This window comes from Pelobates fuscus, chromosome 3 (genome assembly GCF_036172605.1).
Source record: "Pelobates fuscus isolate aPelFus1 chromosome 3, aPelFus1.pri, whole genome shotgun sequence".
Lineage (NCBI taxonomy): Eukaryota > Metazoa > Chordata > Amphibia > Anura > Pelobatidae > Pelobates > Pelobates fuscus.
In genome coordinates this window covers 372,683,866-372,700,429 of record NC_086319.1, presented here as the reverse complement: position 1 = coordinate 372,700,429, position 16,564 = coordinate 372,683,866, and the positions used below count along the sequence as shown (strand labels likewise).

Here is a 16,564-nt window from a genome sequence, read left to right as displayed (position 1 = left end):
GACTGTATAAACAAAGTGATTTAAGTCCTAATTGTCAGAGAATTGAGCATTGAGGCTGCTGTGACATGATCTATACACAAAACTGCTTGATTAAGATAAAGTTGTTTTTGTGCCTACAGTATTCCTTTAAGTAAGTGCTAATGCAAAATGTATCATGTTCACCTTGAGCTTTAATAGATACTCTCGCTGGGCAACAAAAGCCAGCAAATAGTGTTGTTAATGAGGAACTAACATGTGGGTAACACTTGGTATAGTGAGGGAGAAGCAAGTTAAATGTGGAGGGAGCAATGTTGCTTATTGACTTTGGGTTGTCATACACACATATTCTTTCTCCTTGTGTTATAACCTCTAAAAACGTATTTTCTATTGTAGAATAACCTTAAGCATTAAGGTTATTTACGTGTTGTTTCTTTCTGGACCACTGTCATAATCACCACACCCCACTCTGTGACTAAAGGGTACAAGTACAAGTGACTTTTAATAAATGTATGTATATATTTTATTATGCACTTTATCTTTCTTAAAGCCACTACTTCACTGCACTGGGATTTACTAGTTCTTATCATATCATTCAGATCACCTCTAGATTGTTCTAGCAGCCAGCAGCACTTGTTGGTATAGGGCAGGGGTAGGCAACCTACGGCACTAGTGCCATGCACGGCACTCGAGGTGTCTTTGCACGGCACTCAAGGCTGCTAGAGCCAAACAGGCTCTGTCCTATCAGGAGTCCCAGTAAAACTTCAGATATCTGCTAATACGAAGAGGTGGTGAAGGACAATCCTCAATTTATGCATTGCAGCACATAAGTCACAGTAAGTGATCTCAGATCACTTCATCCCAGGACTTGTGAATGGGAATCCACACTGTATTAGAGCAGCTCGCAATTGTTGTTGCAGCTCCTGTCCTTAACTTGTACCTGGCTGGCCTGGTCCCCACTGGAACCCAGGGCAGCCACCCACACTGCTAGATATACACAGAAATGCAGAATAACTGCCCCCTCATACAAATAATACGAACAGCCCACAAACAAACATACACACAATCCGCACAAACGCAACACCACTAACAATCCACATACATGCACACAACCCCACATGCAGCCTCTCCCATGCAATACCCCAAACAGCCCCACACACTACCAAACACGCAATGTGACATATCCATCCACACAAACAATTCCACAAGCAGCTCCTATACACAGCCCACATTCATATGTATCATACTTGATACCACAAACTACCCCTGAACATATACAATATAATGACTCATATACGCACAAATACAACAATACAAAGCAATTACAGTATAAATAACACAAGCAGAATACGGCTGCATACACACCTCAATTTAAAAAATATAGGACCGGCACGCTAAGGGACATCACAATCCTATATCGGCACAGTTCTGCTACAAGGTTGCCTACCCCTGGTATAGGGTTTAAAAAGGCACTGATAAAGGTAATGTTCACCGTTGCTATGGGCGAGTTCAGCATTGCTATGGCAACGCTTCAGACGGCATCATGACATGTGTCTGACTTTGTTTATATTATAATATATATATATTATAATATATATATATATATTATAATATATATATATATATATAATATAATATATATATAATATAATATAATATATATATATATAATATATATATATATAATATAATATATATAATATAATATATAATGTAATATATAATTATAATATAATATATAATATAATATATATAATATATATATATAATATATAATATAATATATATAATTATAATATAATATATAATATATATAATATAATATATATATATATAATATAATATATAATTATAATATAATATATAATATAATATATATATAATATAATATAATATATATATAATTAATTTAACCTAACCCCCCAGCCTCCTTACCTTTGGGAATGCTGGGGGGGGGTTTCTTTACCTCCCTGGGGTCTAGTGGGGCTGCCGGTCGGGCTGCTGGGCTGGTTGCTGGGCGGGCGGCATTGGTGGGCGGCCGGCGAGGGAGCTCTTCCTCTGAGCTGTCTGCTCAGCTCCCTCGCGCGCCGCAGAGTGAGGCTGGGAGCCGGAAGATGACGTCATATTCCGGCTCCCAGCCTCACTCTGCGGCGCGCGAGGGAGCTGAGCAGACAGCTCAGAGGAAGAGCTCCCTCGCCAGCCGCCCGCCCAGCAACCAGCCCAGCAGCCCAGCAGCCCAGTTAGCCGCAATGCTAACAAGGCACTTGCCCTGGGCATTTGGGGGCGGCGTTTTTTGCCGCCCCCTGGAAAATGCCGCCCAAGGCAAATGCCTTGTTTGCCTCGCGGCTAATACGCCCCTGCCCCCAGCAGTACCCCTACCACCCCCAGCAGTACCCCTACCCCCCCAGCAGTACCCCTACCACCCCCAGCAGTACCCCTACCACCCCCAGCAGTACCCCTACCCCCCCTCAGCAGTACCCCTACCACCCCCAGCAGTACCCCTACCACCATCAGCAGTACCCCTACCACCCCCAGCAGTACCCCTACCCCCCCACACACAGCACCCCTTCCCCCCACAGCACCCCTACCCCCCACACACAGTATCCCTACCCCCCACAGCAGTACCCATACCCCGCCAGCAGTATCCCTACCCCCACACAGTACCCCTACCCCCCAGCAGTACCCCTACCCCCCCAGTACCCCTACCACCCCCAGCAGTACCCCTACCACCCCCAGCAGTACCCCTACCCCCAGCAGTACCCCCACCACCCCCAGCAGTACCCCTACCCCCCCAGCAGTACCCCTACCACCCCCAGCAGTACCCCTACCACCCCCAGCAGTACCCCTACCACCCCCAGCAGTACCCCTACCACCCCCAGCAGTACCCCTACCCCCCCTCAGCAGTACGCCTACCACCCCCAGCAGTACCCCTACCACCATCAGCAGTACCCCTACCACCCCCAGCAGTACCCCTACCCCCCCACACACACAGCACCCCTTCCCCCCACACACAGTACCCCTACCCCCCCACAGCACCCCTACCCCCCCACCCACAGTATCCCTACCCCCCACAGCAGTACCCATACCCCGCCAGCAGCACCCTACCCCCCACAGCACCCCTACCCCCCTCCAGAAGTACCCTTACCCCCCCAGCACCACCCCTATCTCCCCAGCACCACCCCAACCCCCCCAGCAGCACCCTACCCCCACAGCAGCACCCTACCCCCCCAGCAGCACCCTACCCCCCACAGCAGCACCCTACCCCCCCAGCAGCACATTACCCCCCCAGAAGTACCCCTACCACCCCAGCAGTACTCCTACTCCCCCACAACAGTACCCCTACCACCCCCAGCAGTACCCCTACCCCCCCAGCAGTACCCCTACCCCCCAGAAGTACCCCTACCACCCCAGCAGTACCCCTACCCCCGCAGTACCCCTACCACCCCCAGCAGTACCCCTACCCCCAGCAGTACCCCTACCACCCCCAGCAGTACCCCTACCCCCCCAGCAGTACCCCTACCACCCCCAGCAGTACCCCTACCCCCCCTCAGCAGTACCCCTACCACCCCCAGCAGTACCCCTACCACCCCCAGCAGTACCCCTACCACCATCAGCAGTACCCCTACCACCATCAGCAGTACCCCTACCACCATCAGCAGTACCCCTACCACCCCCAGCAGTACCCCTACCCCCCCACACACAGCACCCCTTCCCCCCACACACAGTACCCCTACCCCCCCACAGCACCCCTACCCCCCCACACACAGTATCCCTACCCCCCACAGCAGTACCCATACCCCGCCAGCAGTATCCCTACCCCCACACAGTACCCCTACCCCCCCAGCAGTACCCCTACCCCCCCACATACAGTATCCCTACCCCCCCACATACAGTATCCCTACCCCCCACAGCAGTACCCATACCCCGCCAGCAGTATCCCTACCCCCACACAGTACCCCTACCCCCCCAGCAGTACCCCTACCCCCCCAGCAGTACCCCTACCCCCGCTGTACCCCTACCACCCCCAGCAGTACCCCTACCACCCCCAGCAGTACCCCTACCACCCCCAGCAGTACCCCTACCACCCCCAGCAGTACCCCTACCCCCAGCAGTACCCCTACCACCCCCAGCAGTACCCCTACCCCCCCAGCAGTACCCCTACCACCCCCAGCAGTACCCCTATCCCCCCTCAGCAGTACGCCTACCACCCCCAGCAGTACCCCTACCACCATCAGCAGTACCCCTACCACCCCCAGCAGTACCCCTACCCCCCCCCCACACACAGCACCCCTTCCCCCCACACACAGTACCCCTACCCCCCACAGCACCCCTACCCCCCCACACACAGTATCCCTACCCCCCACAGCAGTACCCATACCCCGCCAGCAGTATCCCTACCCCCCACACAGTACCCCTACCCCCCCAGCAGTACCCGTCTCACACACACACACAGCACCCCCCCCCACACACACACACAGCACCCCCTCACACACACACAGCACCCCCCTCACACACACACAGCACCCCCCTCACACACACAGCAACCCCCCAAACACACACACAGCACCCCCCTACACACACACAGCACCCCCACCCCCCCACACACACCCACAGCACCCCCACACACACACAGCACCCCCCACACACACACACACACACAGCACCCCCCCCACACACACACACACAGCACCCCCCCCCCACACACACAGCACCCCCCACACACACACAGCACCCCCCCCACACACACACAGCACCCCCCCACACACACACAGCACCCCTCATACACACACACACACAGCACCCCTCATACACACACACACACAGCACCCCTCATACACACACACACAGCACCCCTCATACACACATACAACACCCACACACACGCACCCCCCCCCCCCACACACACACACGCACCACCCCCCACACACACACACGCACCCCCCCCCCACACACACATGCAATTGCCGTGTTGGCACTTTAAGGAAAAAAAAGTTGGCATGTATTGCGGTTTGGGCACTCGGGCTCAAAATGGTTCGCCATCACTGTTCTATATGAACCAGCCTGCGGGCTTTGGCACCCGGCACTATCAGACATAGCGTGAGTGCAAGAAATGTTTTGTCTTTTTATATATATATATATATATATATATATATATATATATATATATATATATATATATAAATGTATATATATATGACATAAGTGATTTTCTGCTCATCTCATGTAGTATATAATTACAGCATGTACTATTTGTTTATTTGATGCTACAGCATTATAAAAAAATAAAATAAAAAATTGCAGCATTATGCTCTACCTGGAGGACAGCTTGGAAAGTCTGCATGTTTCAGCATATTTCAAGATTCACTTGGAAAAGACTCCAGTTCTCTATTTTCCAATTATCTTTTATAGCATGCTCTGCTGTTTAATCTTAAAATCATAAATGAAGTTTAAATCCTTCCTGACATTTTAAATGTTTATGGGGCAGTCGTCTGAATAAAATGACTTGTAAGCCAATGAGGCGGCGCCTGCAGGATCACGCAGTGATCAGAGCACAGGTGTATCGCTAAGCTTCAAGCAAAACTATAAAAGCATCACACATATCAACATGTAATACAAACATTTATCCAAATCAAAACATAGATGCTCCCTTCTGCTGGTTTTCAAAACAAACTTATAGCAACGGTTTTTCATGTCAATTGGCAAGAAATCTCACTATGTAAATTAAATTAGCTTGGAAATCCATTCCTGAAATACAAATATAATAAATGATGCATGTTACAAAACTGTTATTTAACCTGGATTATATTGACTATTTTATGATATTTTGGCTTCGGTACGTGAATGCTGCATCTTTTTCCCGAAGGGACTATAAATACTCCGGTTCTTCAAACGAACAACCGACCACCCAGCTCCTGGCGTGTGCCGCCACTTAACCCTGGTCACCTCTCCAACTACCGAACGGTCAACCACCCGGCTGAGAGCGTGTGCCATCAACTGATCACCCAGGGAGTTGCGGTTAACCGCAGGCTAATTGACGGCCCCAGTATATATCCGTTCATGCCTTATCTACCGATGGTTAAACTACCGAAAGAGGCACGAACGGGGACCACCTTCAATCTGGCGTATGGCAGCAATTAGAACATAGAACGTTGCGGTTAACCGCAGGCTAAGTGGCCCTTCACGGGGGGCTAATTTCGGATACCAAACAGCGATCACATCCAGGCAGAGAGCGGGGATTCAGGCACAACTCTGGCCGGTATTAGTTCCACGAGTTGACGCCGAGGTCCCGCTGCCTATTGTTGCACCTAAAAACATGGCCGCCATTTACAGCCTGCGACCCAAATACACAAACAGACTTTCTTTCGACGGAATACAGCTACGGGTTCGTGGGTTTGAGTCGCTATTCGGTGGATTGATGCATACGGACCAGAGCTATAAATTGAGTGGTGAAAGTGCCGAAATATCTATGAAACTGTTAGAGTTATGTATTTTTAATGTGTTTTCTGTGTGGAAAATAAACATGGGTTTTTGGGCGCTTGGAGATAATTGTATTACTGTAACCGTTGGATTCATTATCTCCAAGCTGGGCAGTATCAAATTCAAATGATACATTGTATTCTCATTGGTTGATGCTTCCAGCTAGCCTGGGAGTAACCGTAACAATGCAAAACAAAGCATCTTAATAAACTCTTTGTCAGAGTCACTACTATACTGGATAGACCAATGCAACTATACTATGGACAGCTGCCATGAGAATATGATGTGCATTTTCTCACCAGTAGGGACTGAATTTATGGATCCTGGCCCATGTGCTAAGAACCACTGCACTGTATCCTGCATAAAAATAAAATGTGTGTCTTCTGTCCTACCTGACACACACACCTATGAGATGGTGAAAGCCCACAAGTCAACTGGAGGTGGTAATAACCTCCACCATATACCTAATACATATAGCCAAGTAGAGGAGGAGAAAAGGAAAGAAGAGACAGTAAAGCAAGACAGGCAGTTGAAGCACAAGCCAAACAATCAGCACCCAATGCAGGTTGGGCATCCTGAGCTCTCACCATCTATAGAAAATTAATTTGTTAGGCAAGACACAAACTTTATTTTCCTTCCTTGAACGGTGAAACTCCACAAATCATCACGTAAGGGATCCTATACTCAAGAAGAGCAGGATACGAGGCCACCTCAGAGAAGGGGAATAATATTGACTAAACAAGAACACTTAACTATTTAAAGCACACAAAAAAATAAAAAAAGGAAAATGTGTGCAAGTGTCTGCCTTGTAGATTTGGTTTCATCATGTCAACAAGAACTTCGGTGAACACCTTGAAAACTGTGGCCAATCTAAATAGCATATAGATATACTTGTAGTGCTGGTCCTGAAACTGCAGGAACCAGTAATCATCCTGATGGCTAGGAATATACAGGTAGGCATCCTTTAAGACTACAGTTGTCCTGAACTGGTACTCCATCACCAAAAGCAGTAAAAGTAGCCAAGAGAGATCACACACAACACTCCTGTGTCCAAAAGATCCTAAAGAACTGCAGACAGAGGAAGATGAAGTATCTTGACTCCACAATGCTCTGACTACACCTAGAGATTGAGAGAAAGCAGCAGAGTTGCAGGTGGACTAAGGCCCTCATGAGCACCCAAAAAACTTAAAGTGACCCTGGGACACGGACTTTCTTTTTCTGATGGAGGGATGGAGGGAGGGAGGGAGGAAGAAAGTTACCCTTACTGCCAGACACTGCAGAGATGATGGCATCCAAACTAGCTCCCAAAATGACCTTGCTCTGAAAAGGCACCACCAAGAAATGCAATTTGGAGCTCAAGTCCGCTGACCAGGACTTGGAACACAAGGCCCGACAGGCAAATACCAGTCACAAGAAAGTAGTGTTAGAAGTCAGGCATTAGCCAGCCTGAGTCAATGGTCATGGTTCAAGAAAAGTGCATCTTTGGCTCCAAACTAGGACTAACATCACAACACAAGGACAATGCCACAGACAGCCAGGGGGCCAGAAAAACACATCCAAACTGAAGCATTGCCGAATTAACCTTCCATCTTGTTTATGGGGGTCTTGAATGACAGAATCTTTCTAAGGAATAGAAGTCTTCCTGGGAAGTTAGAGAAAGCACCATCTATTTTAGGAATAGTGTCCGAAATGGCCAGAGTTCCATCAGTGAGAAGAAACATTTTAGCAAAATTATAGAAAGAAACCAAAGCAGACGCTGGTTTGTCCCACTCCTCATTTACTGAAGTAACAATAACCTTAGGGGCAGGAAAGTTCTTAGGTGTAATTAAAGAATTGATCCAGCACATACATTCCATCCTCTGCCGGAGGTAGATACTCATCTTGAGTATGTAGCAACTCTAAAAGTAAAAAGTGTTCAAACCAAAAAGCAAAAGACACATCCACTCATGTGGATCTTGAAGTGCAAAATAGAACTCAGAGAGAGAACTCAGATACTTGATAAAAAAAACACATCCTTATTTTCAGGTTTGTAAAAAAACCTTCATACTCCAGTCAGAATTTCAATGAATACATCTTCCTCCATTAGAGGCAAAAACAAAATATGTTTTCTAGAGAGGTGGCCAGAGAGGGAGGAGAGTGATAAAGCATTGCATTATAGGTGTTTCTATCCCCTCTTGTTGTGAAAGACTTTGTCCTACTGGTCACAACTCGTGGGCCCTCGCCATCCAAGGAAGGCAAAGAACAAAAACAAAAACCTTAACACTATTAAATCATAGATATCTAAAATAAGATGAGCATTCCTCTGGGTTTAGTAAAGTAGCCACACACATTTTGTGCCACTATAACTCAATTTTTTTTACAGTTTGCCTACTGTGTCTTAAATTTTTAAAATCACTTTGAATTTCCAACAAAGTGCAGCAACAAACCGAGCAATACGGGAGAGTCAATTTTGTATTCTGCTTTCACATTTGTGCAACCAAGTCACAAAATCGAATTTTGCCAATGCCCCACTGTAATCACTGTAATGAAAGTACCGTATATGTAAGTATTGACTGTGATATAAGCACTTACCACTTCTTCATCGGAGAGCTCTCTACCCTGGATACTGCTGTTCTCTCTCACGGCTAGCTGGTGCTTCCTTCCTTTAATGTGGCTAAGAAGGTAAACATCAGAAGAAATCTGGAAGGATAATTTTAGAAGTAATAATAAATTAACGCAAGATCATTTATACAGTAACGCATGCTATAATCTCTCTCCTTTCAAATTGTAAGTGTTTTTCATTCATGCAATATGTAATTACTGTGGACAGAAAAGCAATGCAAAGTTGTAAAGTGGAGTAATCACCAGTGGAATGCGGCAACGGTTTCCATAGTGATTGCACCACTTTAAACACTTTGCACTAGTTTTCTGTTCACGGCAGAGAAATCTTCTCCCTGAGCTCAAGTAATACATTTCTGAGCAGAACAAACTCTGGTTACTTAGGTAGGAAAGTGAACAGACCCCAATCATGAAATATAAAGGTAAATCACAAATGTAAAAGGCAAGGGAGAAAATCCAGGTTGTTACAAGGAAAGAAGGTTCTGAGTGCAAGGAAACTTAACCCCTTAAGGACCAAACTTCTGGAATAAAAGGGAATCATGACATGTCACACATGTCATGTGTCCTTAAGGGGTTAAAGAGAGCCAAAGAATAATAGTCTAGGAGCACTGAATATGGGTTACTAGCAGAGGGAAACCCTAACAAGGCCGACTGGGTCAATGATCTGGAAGCAATGTAATCATATAACCTAAATAATTTATTACAATGCTTTATCGAATGTATGTTTTGGCTACTTGTTTAGTTTGTATCTTGCTATGATATGTAAATTTTATGTAGATTTAACAATGATTGCATGTGCACCCAAATATGGTTAAATTAGTGCAGACGACAAACTGTGATTGGAAAATAAGATAAATACAGATGAAGTTACATTTTCCACAAGTATCAGAAAGGTTTATGATATGCCATAAATTATGATTTAGCATGGGAATTGTCTGTGTACTAAGGAAGGAACTGCCGAGGTCCCCAAATACTGACTAGTAAATCAATACATTGAGAATATACTAGTAAATCTGAGCAATAATAGGAATAATAATAGAGGAAAGAAAAGACACATGGAGAGAAAAAGGTGAGCAGAGGAAAACCAGGTGACATAATGAGAATTGTGAGTGGGAGCAAAATCAGGTCACCCTTAAAGTAAAAGCAATAAATAAGAGAAAGCCAAATGACACACGTAGTGAAGATTGGGAGAGAAAGCAAGTAACACATGTTGTAAAATGTGTGAGATAGAGAAACCAACATGGTGAGTGAAGAGAAGGAGTTAGAGGGACTATGTGACACCGAGCATGAGTTAGAGAAAACCAGTAACACGGGGAGTGATGAGAAAGCAAGGGACACAGGGAGCGGAAATAGCGAGTAAAATAAAACTAAGTGACATAAAGAGTGGAACTGGTGAGTAAGAGGAACCCAGTAACAGAGGGAGTAAATAGAGTGAGAGGAACCCAGTAACAGAGGGAGTAAATATAATGAGAGGAGCCCAGTAACAGAGGGAGTAAATAGAATGAGAGGAGCCCAGTAACAGAGGGAGTAAATAGAATGAGAGGAACCCAGTAACAAAGGGAGTAAATAGAATGAGAGGAACCCAGTAACAGAGGGAGTAAATAGAGTGAGAGGAACCCAGTAACAGAGGGAGTAAATAGAGTGAGAGGAACCCAGTAACAGAGGGAGTAAATAGAATGAGAGGAACCCAGTAACAGAGGGAGTAAATAGAGTGAGAGGAACCCAGTAACAGAGGGAGTAAATAGAGTGAGAGGAACCCAGTAACAGAGGGAGTAAATAGAATGAGAGGAACCCAGCAACAGAGGGAGTAAATAGAATGAGAGGAACCCAGTAACAGAGGGAGTAAATATAATGAGAGGAACCCAGTAACAGAGGGAGTAAATAGAATGAGAGGAACCCAGTAACAGAGGGAGTAAATAGAATGAGAGGAACCCAGTAACAGAGGGAGTAAATAGAGTGAGAGGAACCCAGTAACAGAGGGAGTAAATATAATGAGAGGAACCCAGTAACAGAGGGAGTAAATAGAATGAGAGGAACCCAGTAACAGAGGGAGTAAATAGAGTGAGAGGAACCCAGTAACAGAGGGAGTAAATAGAATGACAGGAACCCAGTAACAGAGGGAGTAAATAGAGTGAGAGGAACCCAGTAACAGAGGGAGTAAATAGAATGACAGGAACCCAGTAACAGAGGGAGTAAATAGAGTGAGAGGAACCCAGCAACAGAGGGAGTAAATAGAATGAGAGGAACCCAGCAACAGAGGGAGTAAATAGAATGAGAGGAACCCAGTAACAGAGGGAGTAAATAGAGTGAGAGGAACCCAGTAACAGAGGAAGTAAATATAATGAGAGGAACCCAGTAACAGAGGGAGTAAATAGAATGAGAGGAACCCAGTAACAGAGGGAGTAAATAGAGTGAGAGGAACCCAGTAACAGAGGGAGTAAATAGAATGAGAGGAACCCAGTAACAGTGGGAGTAAATAGAATGAGAGGAACCCAGTAACAGAGGGAGTAAATAGACTGAGAAGAGCCAAGTAACAGAGGGAGTAAATAGAATGAGAGGAACACAGTAACAGAGGGAGTAAATAGAATGAGAGGAACCCAGTAACAGAGGGAGTAAATAGAGTCGGTGGAACCCAGTAACAGAGGGAGTAAATAGAATGAGAGGAACCCAGTAACAGAGGGAGTAAATAGAATGAGAGGAACCCAGTAACAGAGGGAGTAAATAGAATGAGAGGAACCCAGTAACAGAGGGAGTAAATAGAGTGAGAGGAACCCAGTAACAGAGGGAGTAAATAGAATGAGGGGAACCCAGTAACAGAGGGAGTAAATAGAATGAGAGGAACCCAGTAACAGAGGGAGTAAATAGAATGAGAGGAACCCAGTAACAGATGGAGTAAATAGAATGAGAGGAACCCAGTAACAGAGGCAGTAAATAGAATGAGAGGAACCCAGTAACAGAGGGAGTAAATAGAATGAGAGGAACCCAGTAACAGAGGGAGTAAATAGAATGAGAGGAACCCAGTAACAGAGGGAGTAAATAGAATGAGAGGAATCCAGTAACAGAGGGAGTAAATAGAATGAGAGGAACCCAGTAACAGAGGGAGTAAATAGAATGAGAGGAGCCCAGTAACAGAGGGAGTAAATAGAATGAGAGGAACCCAGTAACAGAGGGAGTAAATAGAGTGAGAGGAACCCAGTAACAGAGGGAGTAAATAGAATGAGAGGAGCCCAGTAACAGAGGGAGTAAATAGAATGAGAGGAACCCAGTAACAGAGGGAGTAAATAGAATGAGAGGAACCCAGTAACAGAGGGAGTAAATATAATGAGAGGAGCCCAGTAACAGAGGGAGTAAATAGAATGAGAGGAACCCAGTAACAGAGGGAGTAAATAGAATGAGAGGAACCCAGTAACAGAGGGAGTAAATAGAATGAGAGGAACCCAGTAACAGAGGGAGTAAATAGAATGAGAGGAGCCCAGTAACAGAGGGAGTAAATAGAATGAGAGGAACCCAGTAACAGAGGGAGGAAATAGAATGACAGGAACCCAGTAACAGAGGGAGGAAATAGAATGAGAGGAACCCAGTAACAGAGGGAGGAAATAGAATGAGAGGAACCCAGTAACAGAGGGAGTAAATAGTGACACAATGAGTGTGGAGAGTGAGGAGAACCGAGTGAAACAATGAGTGCGGAGAGTGATGGGAACCGAGTGAAACAATGAGTGCGGAGAGTGATGGGAACCGAGTGACACAATGAGTGCGGAGAGTGATGGGAACCGAGTGACACAATGAGTGCGGAGAGTGATGGGAACCGAGTGACACAATGAGTGCGGAGAGTGAGAAGAACCGAGTGAAACAATGAGTGCGGAGAGTGATGGGAACCGAGTGACACAATGAGTGTGGAGAGTCATGGGAACCGAGTGACACAATGAGTGTGGAGAGTCATGGGAACCGAGTGACACAATGAGTGCAGAGAGTGAGGAGAACCGAGTGACACAATGAGTGTGGAGAGTGATGGGAACCGAGTGACACAATGAGTGCGGAGAGTGAGGAGAACCGAGAGAAACAATGAGTGCGGAGAGTGATGGGAACCGAGTGACACAATGAGTGCGTAGTGTGAGGAGAAGCGAGTGACACAATGAGTGTGTAGTGTGAGGAGAAGCGAGTGACACAATGAGTGTGGAGAGTGATGGGAACCGAGTGACACAATGAGTGCAGAGAGTGAGGAGAAGCAAGTGACACAATAAGTGTGGAGAGTGAGGAGAACCGAGTGAAACAATGAGTGTGGAGAGTGATGGGAACCGAGTGACACAATGAGTGCGGAGAGTGATGGGAACCGAGTGACACAATGAGTGCAGAGAGTGAGGAGAAGCAAGTGACACAATAAGTGTGGAGAGTGAGGAGAACCGAGAGAAACAATGAGTGCGGAGAGTGATGGGAACCGAGTGACACAATGAGTGTGGAGTGTGATGGGAAGCGAGTGACACAATGAGTGTGGAAAGTGATGGGAACCGAGTGACACAATGAGTGTGGAAAGTGATGGGAACCGAGTGACACAATGAGTGCAAAGAGTGATGGGAACTGAGTGACACAATGAGTGCAGAGAGTGAGGAGAATCAAGTAACACAGGGAGTGAAGATTTACACCACTCACCGTCACATTGCATAGAGTACATTGCTTCTTCCGCTCATATGGGGTGAGTTTTGGAGCATACTCAGTACTTGCATGTCTCCCGCTGCTGAGCTCCGCTGCCTTTTCCTTCCTCTGTTCGATCTGTTCCAGGTGCCTCCTAACGCTCTCATCATGCTGAAAGAATAGTGCACAGTTATCATCAAATGGACAGAGACCCTGATCTACCATACATTATTTTATTTATTTTTATTTGCAATTTTTCAAAGTACACAGTACATTGGAGGATATGAACATATTAATCATGTTAAACAATTACAGGAAATACATAACAGCAGGTGTATAAGAACTCGTCACATTGACATGTTACCAGTAGTTGTTTAAAATACATACATACAGCCTCCAATTTATTCATTTACTGTGGCATACATTTTACAGTATACTGTAACGCATATTTATTAGTACCCAGTAACAATGCACTATATAAAATTACACTAGTAAAGTTAATTTATGAAAACTAAGAGCTCAATATGATTTATTGATTGTGTGACATACACCTCCACTTTTGGAAGTGTCACCATGATGGGTGTTTTTTTTTTTTTATTTGTTTTTTGTTACCAGGGAAGTGAGGGGACTAAATGAAAGTAAATTCCGGCCATATATCTTCCCAGCTATTATTATTTTAATAAGTAATATATTGATATAATGTCCTGTATATTGATGAGCGTTAACAATGAAGGGAGGGGAGGTGCATCCAAGCCACACACAGAGCATTAGAGAGATCCAAGAACTTTTTCATTTGTCCTGCACAGTACAAACTGCACATATCTGCTTCTAAGTGGCTGTTGATGTCACGTGTTTTATTGGTAACTGCAAACTGATTGACCATTGCAATGCAATTCCAAACTAACCGTCTGCACCCTCATATTGTCAGTCAAAAGGTAATTACAGCTGAACTTTGTATTATCTTGTTTAACCCCTTAAGGACATAACTTCTGGAATAAAATGGAATGATGACATGCCATGTGTCCTTAAGGGGTTAAATGGAAATAATGCCAGTCTGCTAAGTGTGTTCCAAATGGATTTACTGACAGTTCTACACCAGAAAATAGATCATTTGACTTGTCAATATGTAAACATTAGCTGTTTTAATCATGGAGTTGCATCAAGAAGTATTGTGAATTTTTAATTACAGAATATGGAAATGTTACGAATGACATGAAGCACAAACAAACTTTGCCTCACATACGTTGCAAATGCAGGTAACATGGTAAACATGTTCTACTGTTCTAGGCAGTGGTGAATCCCACTAATAACCACTAGGTAACAATGTCACCAGCTACTTTATGTACTTCCCTAGTTTTGCAGACCATTAAACTAATAAAAACCTCTACCTGTAAAAGAAGTCTATTTTTTTCCATGTTTTCCACTAAACTCTCATGTGCAGCAATGCATCCTCTCCAGCACATGCACCTAATTTTCCTATCCATCTTCCAACAAGACACAGAGGGATGGACTATCACTGATGACCTACCAGAGGGTGGGTTTAGCACTGAGACGGCACCAATCAAGGTGTTGACTCCATGCACCAGGAGAATACTTGAAATAACAGACATGCATTGAAGAAATCATGCTAAGCCCAGATGTGTTTATGTTACATTAGCATTGTTTACTGTAATAAGACAATGTTACGCTATGTTTACCTTCCCTTTCCCTTTCAAATCAGTACTCTGGAACTGAGGGGTTCAGGCATGGTAGTGGAAGCTGTATAGTCACCACATCTGGAAGCAGGTCAGACAAAGGAGCATTTACAGCCAAAGTGCTCATTTGTGACCCTTCTAGAATTGCAGTCTCACCTTAGAAATTCTATCCCAATAGGTACAAGGTATTTACATACACTACTCTCCCTTGTGAAACACATGGGTTTCCATTAGGCGTCATTCACCGGATCAGCCATAACAGGTAGTTAATGTATTTATTGTACTACTCGATGCGTTGAAGGACAAAGTTTTGTGACACTAACCTTTTGAAAAGGACCTCCTGATGTTAAAAAAGTATCATGCATCAAACGTATGTTGGAAAGTAATATCATTGGCCCATATGGGGGTTAAAGTTTTATGCTACATCATTAAATATGTTCAGGCAAAAATCCCTATAAAAGATTGTTTCACTGTAATCCCAGAATGACAGAAAAAATATCCAAATAAACACAAACAGCCTTTACACCTTACGATTTAAATGTATGCATTATTAGCGCAATATCTCCTGCCAGGTACATTCCTTAATATGGACAAATAAGAAAGAAAAAAAAAAAAAAGGTCAGCAATGTTTTATTAGTGGCAGACCTTTAAAATGAGACACTTTTATTCGTAGCATTGTACATGTTACATGCTCTCAAGTAAAGCATTGCACATATAAAACATGAACTCCCAGAGCACGCTACATTGAGCATTTAAAAACCAAATTATTCTCTAAATCAAGGTCTCCATTCTCCACCTGTTGTGGAAAATGGTGAAAGGACTGCTTTGTCTGCTCTATAATAAACAATGAAACTTATGTACAGCTCACGGAGTGTTGCTGGAAAATATCTGTCTTATCTGTTGGAATTAACAACATCCGGTAGATACTAGCAGCCACAATTTACCAATACGTTTCCAAACTCGTTACTATTTTTTTAGAGGCCTAGTGGGAGTAACATTTACCTCAGCTGATAAGGTTTGCCACGTAGGGAATAGGGTTTGAATACTGTGTAAATTACTATAGCATCGGCCCACAACATTATTATTTTTATTATTATTATTGCCATTTATATAGCGCCAACAGATTCCGTAGCTCTTTACACTATTATGAGAGGGGGATTTAACTATAAAAAGGACAATTACAAAAAACT

General features: G+C 44.7%; 1 protein-coding gene across 3 annotated transcripts in view; it reads right to left on the bottom strand.

The window, feature by feature from the left end:
- SCAPER (S-phase cyclin A associated protein in the ER) overlaps nt 1-16,564 on the bottom strand; it is a 292,144-nt gene that overhangs the window by 112,989 nt on the left and 162,591 nt on the right. For all 3 annotated transcript variants that reach the window (XM_063449439.1, XM_063449440.1, XM_063449441.1), the window contains exons 18-19: nt 13,699-13,851; nt 9,025-9,132 (exon numbers count right to left, since the gene is read on the bottom strand). In XM_063449439.1, the coding sequence (XP_063305509.1) occupies nt 9,025-9,132; nt 13,699-13,851 (261 nt within the window). The remainder of the gene's footprint in view (nt 1-9,024; nt 9,133-13,698; nt 13,852-16,564) is intronic.